At 36.7% G+C, this 11,023-nt stretch overlaps 1 protein-coding gene across 1 annotated transcript; it reads right to left on the reverse strand.

Moving 5' to 3' along the window:
* Positions 1 to 253: 253 nt before the first annotated feature.
* On the reverse strand, positions 254 to 5,438 carry LOC114178360 (sucrose synthase). The gene is made up of 13 exons (XM_028064205.1): positions 5,341 to 5,438; positions 4,221 to 4,349; positions 3,730 to 3,856; positions 3,472 to 3,623; positions 3,190 to 3,382; positions 2,530 to 2,961; positions 2,270 to 2,443; positions 2,065 to 2,181; positions 1,809 to 1,975; positions 1,510 to 1,734; positions 853 to 1,416; positions 636 to 774; positions 254 to 536 (listed from the first exon to the last, which is right to left on the reverse strand). Exons 2-13 carry the CDS (start codon positions 4,316 to 4,318, stop codon positions 507 to 509), a joined length of 2,418 nt encoding a protein of 805 aa, XP_027920006.1. The 5' UTR covers positions 4,319 to 4,349; positions 5,341 to 5,438; the 3' UTR covers positions 254 to 506.
* Positions 5,439 to 11,023: the final 5,585 nt, after the last annotated feature.

Genomic DNA, 11,023 nt, shown 5'->3' on the forward strand with positions numbered 1-11,023 from the left:
AGGAGTTGCTTCACCGATTGCTACTCCAGAATTATATACTTATGCAACAATGAGATTTGACAAGGACAAGTAAATCTTTAAATTCCAACGTCAATTTTCACTTTTTTCGTATTCATAGGCGAGGGTCCCTCTTTAGTCCTACAAAATACTATACTTATTATGATGATGTTTTTTTTTCCATGGTTTTGTTTTGAGTTTATTAAAGACAGCATGAAAGTAAAGTTAGGGGAAGGATAAGATGTACACGACAAAGTAAGAAGGCACGGCTTAAAAAAACTGAATTGATGGGCAAAACACCCCAATTCCAAGATTTTTCAATCAAAGATCCAAATCATGCAAAAAGAAAAAAAACAAAAGAGCTTTTTTTTTCCTCTCTCTCTCTCTCTCTTCTTATCGAAACTTAATCACAGAATTAACATGATGGACATTATTTATGAAACTCAAGTACGACAAACTCCAAATGAGAAAGAAAAAGCCGGTTCCTCCATTTCTTCATCCTCAGTTTTTTACTCAACAGCAAGGGGCACAGACTCAGCCTGAGGTAGTAAAAAAACAACGAAAACATAAACATTAACAAGTTGAAAGACATTGCATAATGTTCCATACATAATATGTAACATACTAAATAAACATACCAATTTGCGGTACTTGAGAGCATAGAACATCTCAAGATAGCGGCGACTCTCACGGCGATCGAGGTTAGAAACATGCTTCCAGAAACCATAAACACCAGTGAGTGTGAGAAGCCTCTGGGAGTAAATCTGCCATGTGTACCTGTGGAGGAGGAACAAAGAAAGAGGTTAACTTTTTGATTTCTGATTTCTGATTTCTGATTCATAAATTTTTGCTTACTTCTCTTCAATACGTTGGAGACCAGCTTGAGAGATTTTGTCCCAGTGAGATGGGTCAACCTTGCACTTCTCGAAGAAGTCAACAAGGAGATCAGCAGCACGGTCACCGTGGTAAGGATCAATGTGGAACCCAGATTTTCCATGAACAATGATCTCAGCAGGTCCACCATTGCATGTTGCGAATGTTGGCAACCCACAAGTCATGGCCTCCACCACTGTCAAACCAAATGCCTCATACACCGCAGGCTGAACAAACGCACCCCTCGTGTCACAGATCACACGGTACAATTCTCCGTTCCTCACACGGTTCATCTGAGACGATATCCATCTGAATTGTCCGTTCAACTTGTACGTCTCGATCAGGCCATACATCTTCTTCATCTCCGCCTTCTCTTCCAGGTCCTTCGACTCCTTCCTCCTGTCTCCGGCCACCACCACAAGGTTCACCAGCTCCCTCAGCTTCGCGTTCTTACCGTACCACTCCACCAGTCCTGTGATGTTCTTCACGCGGTCCAACCTCGCCATCGTGAAGATAATCGGCTTCGTGCGGTCCTTCAGCACACATCTGTTCAATTCAAAGTCGTCACACTTTCATTAATTAAAACCTTGCATCATATAATGATTAGATAAGACAAAGGAAGTGAGAGGAGACACTAACATGTGTTCTTCGTTCTCGACTGAACTGTAGAGAAGCTCTTCGATTTCGGGGTGGAAAGAGGTCAACCTGCGGCTAGTTTCGGTTGGGGGGAAGTAAATGGTTTGATCGGCTCCGGGAGAGACAATGTTGAATTTTGGATCGAACACATCGATACCGTGCACAACACGGTAGAGTCCAGGAAGGGTGAAGGCTGTGTGAGACTCATACTGTCCAACAGTGTCCTTGCTGTAAACGATTCAAGAGATTTGGTAAGTCGATCAGTAAGAAAATTGGGTGAAAGAACAAAACAACAAACTCACCTTCCAGCAATCTCTTGGAATGTACTGGTGATAATGAAATCAGTGTGGTTCATGGCAAAAAGATCAGCTGTGAATTGGCAAGAGAAGTGGTATCTCTCTTCCAGTTTTTTCCAGTAAATGTCGGATTCAGGGTATTTGGTCTTCTCAAGTGCATGAGCAATGGTACACTACATTGGTAAACATAAAATCTTAGGCCTCTGAGTTCCGATATATATCCATAGTTATCACAACTTTAACAAGATAATCGTGGACCAACCTGAGTGACACCTAATTTATGTGCCAACAAAGAGGCAACAATGTTTCCATCACTGTAGTTTCCAACGATCAGATCTGGCTTGCCCTGCAACTCTTTGGCAAGCTCATGAGCAACATCCTGTTAACAAGAGACAATCGATTAGAGAAGTGAAAACACAACAAAATGCATAACCGCTGTTAAAATTATGATGAGGTAAAAAGTTTACCTCGGTGTAAGTTTCCAAGTATGGCCAGACTTCGAATCTTGAGATCCACTGGCGAACAATTCCCTTCTCAGTTCTAAAGGGAACTCGAAGAATGTGAGAGTGTTCGGTTCCAAACACCTTCTCAAGACGTTGGCCGCAAGTAGTACCTACTGCATCTGGGAGAAGACGGGTGATCTGCATTTAACAAGCATCAATTAGAAGAACAACATATCCCACACGCACTAATAAGACTTCAAAAATGTACGTATACTAGGACGTACGATGAGAATACGAGGAACAATGTCCAATCCTTGTTGCTTAATGCGATGGAGCATCTCATTCTCCAAAGCACGAACTTGATCCAAGATGTAAACAACCTGACCACCAGTGTCGGGGTATCCCAAGACATTATCTTGGGCAAAGTAACCGTGGGGAGAAAGAATAACAACATTAAACACCATAGGGATTCTTCCGAGGAAAGTCTCAAGGGTGCACGGATCAGGGGCCTCAAGAAGATCCAAGAGAAGTTGAATTGACTCCAGCACACGCTCAGCGTTGTCACCCCACCCTCTCTCCAAACCAATCTCCTGGAACTTGTGCTCAAATGCTGAGTAGGGGGTTTCAGGAGGCACCGTGCCCAGATACTCCTCAGCTTTCCTCAGAACATGTTGAAGAGCATCCGGGTTTTGAATTCTGTCATTCAACATCAAAGTCTGCATACCAACAACATAATCAGTCAGCAAAACAACCAACTAACTACATGCCTTGTGTTTAACATGTTAGAGAAACTGTTTCCACAACCATAATAGATTTCAACTCCAGATCTGGTTACTAGACATGGTACAAACATGGATGCAGATACTCAACTCATTGAACTACTGAAGAATGTGCCTAATGCATATCACTCTAGTTTAAATTAAAGGCCAGAAATAGATCCCTACCTTTCCCTTGACGCTGTGAAGCCTGAGGAATTCCAAAAGCGGGTGCAGGCTCTCCTTGTCATGGAAGAGTTTGGCAGAAAGGTGACGGTTGAGGAACTGCACGCCATTTCCAATTGACTTGTTAAGAGTTGGGCGAGGGAAGGATGCGGTAAAGGGTTCAAAGTCCAACTCAAGCACGAAGTTGCCATTAGAACTGCAGTAAGAGTGAAAAAGACGTTTACAAATAGTGTAAGCAACATAAGAAGTACACCATTTAACACAAACTCCGAACATTTTCTTCACCTTCCATCAACAAGTTCCTCCTTGAAGCGCAGGTACTCAGCAGGTTGCAACACCTCAACAACAAGAGCGTGCACATTCACTCTCAGATACTCCCACACACCAGGCCTTGGACGAACGGCCAGAGCAACCCATGGTGGCAAAACTATGGCTTCCTACAACATACAAAGAGAATAAACAACGAAATGAGAAAACCAGCAAAACAGACACCATACATCATAGCTAAAAACCTCATGTACAAAACTCAAAAGAATTGGTTACCTGAGTAGATCTCAAGACTTCTCCAAAAGCACCATCGGTAAGCTTCTGTCTGCTCTCCTCGGGGATTTCCTCGAACTCGGCAATGACCTGATGGTGTTGCAAGATCCCCTTGCCCTTGCCTTCGATCCTGTCAAAATTCCGTAAATTTGTTAGTGTTACACGATTTGCTTCCCGACACATACGTAGTAGAACTTTCACCACCTTTTTACGACACAAACACAGACACAAACATAACTTGAGCTTTCCTTGAACCAACTCACTGTCTAAACACAGTTAGTGGAACTTCCACTAGAGAGAAAACACACACACATACACGAATTGAACAATTTTAAACAAACTCATTGTCTAAACATAATTAGTAGACCTTCCACCACCTTTAAAGAGAGAAAAAACACACGTACAAAAATTATGCAACCTTAAACAAACTCACTGCGTAAAACCCTTTGACCATGAAAGAACTCTTAAACCAAAAACTGAAATGATGAGTTTACCTTGACAGAAGGGCCAGAATTTCGTTCCTGTTGGCAGACAGGGTTTCATCGAGCCTCTCACGGAGACTGTGGACACGGGTCAAACGATCGGTAGCCATTGGCTTGGAAGATCACAGGGAAAGACTTCAACTGCGACAACAAAAAGCATTGTAAGACGCGGATCAAGGATATACAAAACATGTCATCACGAAAAACCATTAATCTCGAGTAATCGCAAAGTCAATACCCCCAAACAATTGATCAAACAATAAATAAAAACATAAAAAATATTCTACAAAACTGGATTGGATTTCAAGACCAATACCACCCACCCCCACCAACCAACTGTCCAAAAAAATATAATACCAGATCTTCTACTTTTTTCTACTGAGATTTCAACCTTAAACAGTGCTGCAGAAGAATAATTGCAAGATGCACTTTCTTTTTCCCCTGTCACCAACTTGTCCTTTTAAATCATAATTACATTAATTAATTAGAACAAGAATAGCAATTAACAACCCACCAAAGTGGTTGAAAGAAAGTCCTGTGCTTGGACTATTGTTTTAAACATAAATTGAATATTCCACTCAAGGCTTAGCTTAAACCTCTCATAAGTCTCAACCGTTCATCCCGAAGAAAAAAGAAGACTTCCTTTTGAATTTTTAATAATAAGAAACCAACAAAGAAATCCTGGGTTCGAGGCCAGGCTGTACACAGTGTTATCTTCATTTGTTTTGTTTTGTTTTTTTTAAGACAGAACACGCATTCAAGAATTTAATCCTAGTAACAGGTTAAGGAATAACAAAAAAACAGACCGACAGGATCATCTTCCTCACAAACCGAATACAATCTAAGAACAAGTTTTTCTGAGTAAAATTGAACAGAGTAGACCCAGAAACAGAGTTGGTGTAACCGCACCACCCCATGATATTATATGGCATTATTAGAGACCCCTTTATCAGAGAATGGTGTCTGATCCATTGGTTAGAATAGAATGAACATGCAAGAACATGAAAATCGGTCTAAAGTGGAAGCGGTGAACAGAGCACCGAAACAGGGGAGGGACAGAACAAGAAAAAGAAAGAAGAAAAAGGAACACGAAAGAGAAAAGAGAAAGAGAAAAAGAACAAACAGTACTTACGAAAACAAAATGAACGCAAAATAGAGAGGGGGTTACAAAGAGAAGAAGTGAATGAATGGAAACTGAGGTGGTGGCTGCGTCAATTTATAGACAAGAGGAGCACCAAGCAGAACGGGAATTTCACATATGCGAAATAAATTAATAAATTAAATAAAAGCTTTAATTAAGTAAGAGATTCACCAAAGGTCAAAAAAAACTTTATCTATCTTCTTTCTTACTCCACCGAGGGTGGTTGAGTAAAAATGCACAGGGTATAATAAAGGTATATTCTTAGTGTTGCTGCAAAATATAAATAGAATTATTAGAATATGCATTCTTACAGGGATTACTTTGTGCCACGTCAGCCTTTTATTTTATTTTATGGTATTTTTTTACTTATACTATCGTATTATTGCGCTATATTTCATCTGTTGAGCTGGATCAGAATGATTTTATGGTACAATCATTATACTCTTTTAACTGTACGAGATGTGGCTTTTTTTCCGTGCAATAAGGCGTTCTTTTATGGAGAACAGAACATTTTTTAATTTATTTTTATTTGAAAGTTAGTGCAGTAACTGAACATAGCTGTGACTGTTTAATGAGAACGTTAAATGTGTAATAAATTATGCCCAAATTAATGTCATTATAGTTCAAGCTTTGTGTTGGTCTCAGGATCATAAGTATTTCGAATGCATAAATCCATGTTTCAAAAAACCGTGTGCGCAACAAATCAGGGTACTATTGCATCCCCGATAACTACGATCCGTACACCTGTCCATTAAAATGAAATAAATGTAAAATGTTACAAATTAAAAAAGAAAAAAAAAAAGGGGTAATAATGAATAAATGTAATTTACTCTGGTTCTTGATGCCCAAGGAATTAATTAAAACGAGTGATTGATAAGTTTTATCTTGTGGACCAAATATTAGCTATTTAATCATCATAAGTGCTTAGACATGAAGAAATCAAAAATCATGAGAGAACATAACTCATGTTATGAGAGTGTTGTATACGTTTTACTCCATTCAATGAAAATTAAGCGTGAAAACCTTTTTGTTTGGTAATAAATGGATTAATTTTAGAATATTATAAAATTTTGGGGTATGGATAAAATTGAAAAGTTGCGCTCGGATCACGTGGGATTGCAAGGATGAAGTGTCACGTGAGGTGTGAGTAGTTTGAAACGGTGCTTACGGTGGATTGGTGGGTGCATTGTGATGTTCGTCACAACATAGAAAAGACTTTTCGATTATATGTGTGTATAAATAATATTGTAATAAAACTAAAAATAAAAAAATAAAAATAGCTATATATGATGAGGTAGACCTTATGAAGAATATGCTCTGAATTAAAAAAAAAAAAAGTCAGATGAGTAGCCAGTGATGATTACTATATGACAATTCACCTCATGCAAATATCGAAAATACCAAATTTTGACGTTGTAAATAATATACGTGTTTCCATTTATAAATGGCAACTTGCATTTGAAATGCCAGAACTCGGAGGAGGAAACAAAGCTGTTATTATTGCTTTTTATTATTTGAAAAGAATAGAATTTGGCCAGAAAAACAAGAAATGTGTTAAAATGAAAAGAAAAGGATTTGTTGGTTCTAGCGAGTTCCAAAATTCACCTAAATTTACCATTTGAAAGAAACAGTAGTGTTTGATAATATTTTATAGTTTGCCTCGAAAAGAACCATTCATTATTACTAGCATGCCAACTTTGGTGTGGTTTATTTGTTGTTTTCAGAAACCACTTTTGTCTGTCACAGCTACCGTTCTTGCACTCTCTCTCTCCGACTCATCGTCTCTGTTTTTAAACTCGTATCCTTATCCATTTTTCCCCACTCCGTTCGTACCCAGCACTTCTTTTGTTCTTATTATATTATACTAAGTATGTGCTAATTTTGCAGCCCTAATAAACAATTCATTTCTTTAATCACCTTTAGTATTATGTGGTTCCTGTAGTATTTGACTCAATGCTCTTGTCGCATCCTTTAAACTGCTGATGGGATTGTTTATGTTACAATAATAAACGAGTGTCATCAATGGTGCTATTTAAAGACAAGTCTTACCAATGTTTCTAGAAAAATAAATCACTTCTAATTAAAATTCATTTCGTTTCTGAAATTAGGTTAACTTTATGATGATTGAATTATTATTCTTTTCCTGTGTTTTTCTACACTTTACTCATTGACTTTATGTGTAAGAATGGATAGAACGTCCTAAACAAAATTTATGCCACTAGAAAATCGTAACCGTTGATAATAGTTCTAACAAGAAGACTGAAATTCATTAAATTTGTTTTTCTGAAAAAAAAAATTACTTTTTTTTACTTATTAAGTCAAAACAATAAACTACAAAAACAGTACAGCGATTAAATTAAATATTTAATAAGTTAGATTGGTGAAGGCAAGTTTTATTGAGAAAGGTGTCGTAAACTAATGTCATTTAAAAAGTTGTATACAGAAATTGTTATAGTGATGAATTTCTTACGCATTTAAATAAAAGTTCTTCTCCTTTGTATTAATCAATAGAAAGACATACGTCAGTTTACGAATGCTTTTTTTTTTTTTTTGGACAAGATGTATATATGGTCGTTCTTTTACATTTGTAGATAAAAATAAAGCTTAATTATCATATACTTACCGTATAAAAGCTTTATTTATGGTTATCCAGTCTTTAATAAAACATTCTTAACCTTTACAGCAAAATTTTAAAAGTTTGAGTTTAGTTTCTGTGTATTATATACATATATAAAATTTATCTTACGTTTAAAGTAATAAGTGTAAAAGGTAACAAATATATCATGTAAATTTTTTTGTATAATTATAATTACAAAATATTTACTGATTTTATTAGTTTACCAATCTGTCGAAGAATTGTACTTATTACCATGTTAATTAATAAGTTTTCCTTTCTTAATATATATTTTTAGATGTCAAACTCAAATTCAGATTCTTTATTTGAATAACTTACTTCTAACCTTGCATTGCACTTAATGTTTACATTTAAATATTAGAAAACATGTAATAAATTTAATTTAATGATTAAGTGTTTTACATTTAAATATTATGAAAATAATTTATTTAGTAAAAGTTTTGTAAGTGGTTTTTATTAGAGATGACAATGTGGGACCGGTCATGCAAGTTGATCCCTTAGTCCCCAAGACAAAGTGCGAGATAGATCGAGTATTTTTGCACTAGTGCAGTACCCCCTTTTGGCCCCGGTTATTTTCGAGATTCTACCTCGGTTTAAGAACTGAGGCATATTAAAGCGAGGCCAAAAGACACTTCTTTTGACCTCGGTCATTACCTGAAGCCATAGATCTCTTTTCTGTCTCGGTTGCAGAGAGACCGAAGCCATAGATTCAATATTTAAAAAAAAAAATTTGCAGCCTCCGCGAAGCTTCCTCGCGCACCAACCATGGCAGTTCACGTTCCACCATTGTCGGCAACCACCGCTTTTCCATGTTCTCTGCAACGTGCAGCCACCGCAGCACAGCGCTTGCAGCTGAACCATCACCACCGCGCTTTCACGCTGCCATCACCATCGAGAGTTCATCTTCACGCTCCCAAACCTCGCCGTATGCTCCTGTTTAACGGCGGCGTCTTCCTTCTCCACCAAAACAGCATCCACAATGTCGTGGTAGTCGCCGCTGCCCGCGGCGACGAGAGCGGCCTAGACGGGGTCGAGGTAGGGATTAAAGGCGGCGAATTCCAAGTAAGAGCCTTTGTAAAGATTGTCGTGGCGGTCGAGGAGGGCGACGCCAGAAGGGGAGGCGATGTAGGGTGCATGGGAGGAGAGTTGCAGAGGGCGTCGTCATCGTCGACGGTGTGGTTTGGGAGAAGAGTTAAGGCGTTGTGGTGGGTTTCCAAGAGAAGGGGAGTGGAAGACGAGAGGAGGTCGTGGGGGCCGAATTGGTGAGGGAGGAAGTGAGAGAGAGAGAGAGAGAGAGAGAGAGAGAGAGAGAGAGGGGTGAATTGCGGCGCTGATGAAATTTATAAATTAGGGTTTCTGGGCAGGGTTATAGGCCTCGGTTCTATTTCAACCGAGGCCTAAAACTGTCCAATATTGCCTCGGTCAAAAAGCAACCGAGGCCAAATGTGTTCTTGCTGGCGCCAATTTTAAAATTTTCATTTCTGGACTGCCTAATAGGCTTCGGTTCTTAAGGAACCGGAGCCTAAAGCCGCTTACGGCACCGGTTGTTTGTAGAACCGAAGCAATATAGATTGCTGAAATTGCAAAATTGCCACCGCCTCCTTATAGGTTTCGGTTCCGCCATAACCGAGACCTATAAGGCGAGGTAAATTATCAAATCTGCACTAGTGTTGTTATGTTTAATTTCACATATATTCAAATTCCATTAATATTCATATATAGAAAACATACAAAGTTTTTATAATAAATCAGTCAGCTAACACCTTAAGGTTCTAATCCACTCACTAAACACATCTTCTTGTTGACGAAAAGTACCTTTTCAATTAACGATAGATTTAACCCCAAATTCAACCGGTAAAATACATCATAGGACTAAATCATGCTAGCAAATCACAATACAATAATGTAATGAGTAATTCAATCATGTATGTATTTTAAAAAAAGTGCAATTAACTTGCTTCCCTTAATTGTTATCTTGTTTAAACAGCTCTATAAATGTCAAACACTTATAACTCCATAGGTTGCTCTATCTACACATAGAAACATCACAAGAACGATCGACATACCGTTATGATTATTTATCAATAAAGGACTCATAGTGATGATTAAAAAGACGCATGCAAACTTATAAGAGAGCTAACATGCAGCAGAAAACAGAAATAGACAAAAAAGATTATGGAAACTCAATTTTCGCAAAACAGATAAACTAATCGGTCCAAATTGAAGAGCTCGCCGAGAGAATCAACTCTATGGTCTCGATTTTTCAATCAGGCGACCAAAGAGACAAAACTCCTAGAGAAAAGTCAAAGAATTTTAGAAGAAAAGTGGTTTCTAGATAGACTGTGTTTTAAAATAATAAAACTTTTTTATAACAATTTTATTTATACTACTAATTTTTAATATTAAAATAATCGAGTCTCAATATTTTTAAATCACTATCACTCTTAAAATATAATTTTCTAGAATTTTACGATTTATATTTTAATGTGAATTTCACATCTTCAAGTGATTTTAAAAATTAATTTTGGATGCCTCTAAATAATTTATTAACACAAATTGATTTTAAAAATTGATTATGAGAATATTCAAATGAAACCAGACATGCATTTATTTCAATTTTATTGTGAATGGTTTATAGTATGTAAAACATTAAAGCAAAATTATTATTATTATTATACATTTGTATAAATTTTATATGTGAAAAACTATTAAATTAATAATAAATAAAACACTATAAGAATGCAAAAAACTAATAAAATATACACATGGCAATCATTCTTGTAGATAATTTTTTTTTTGAACAAGATCTATGTAAATTATTTGTATTCATTAATATTTGTATTCATTAACAAAAATAGAGTATGAGTACAGGTATAGATAATATTTTTTAAAATCGAATATAAAAATAAGGCTGTATTTTTATTTTATTAAATAATTAAAAATATTATATTAAATATCTAATTTGATTACTTATTCTTATCATACACCTCTAATCATTTTAACTATTTATATAATTATACATTTTTTTTATTTAACATT

This window comes from Vigna unguiculata, chromosome 3, assembly GCF_004118075.2.
Source record: "Vigna unguiculata cultivar IT97K-499-35 chromosome 3, ASM411807v1, whole genome shotgun sequence".
Lineage (NCBI taxonomy): Eukaryota > Viridiplantae > Streptophyta > Magnoliopsida > Fabales > Fabaceae > Vigna > Vigna unguiculata.

Coding starts and splice junctions, on each gene's coding strand:
- LOC114178360 (XM_028064205.1), bottom strand. CDS start 4,318: ATGGCTACCGATCGTTTGACCCGTGTCCACAGTCTCCGTGAGAGGCTC. Junction 2,182..2,269: donor ACTTGGAAACTTACACCGAG/GTAAACTTTTTA, acceptor TCTTGTTAACAG/GATGTTGCTCATGAGCTTGC. Junction 537..635: donor CTCTCAAGTACCGCAAATTG/GTATGTTTATTT, acceptor TTACTACCTCAG/GCTGAGTCTGTGCCCCTTGC.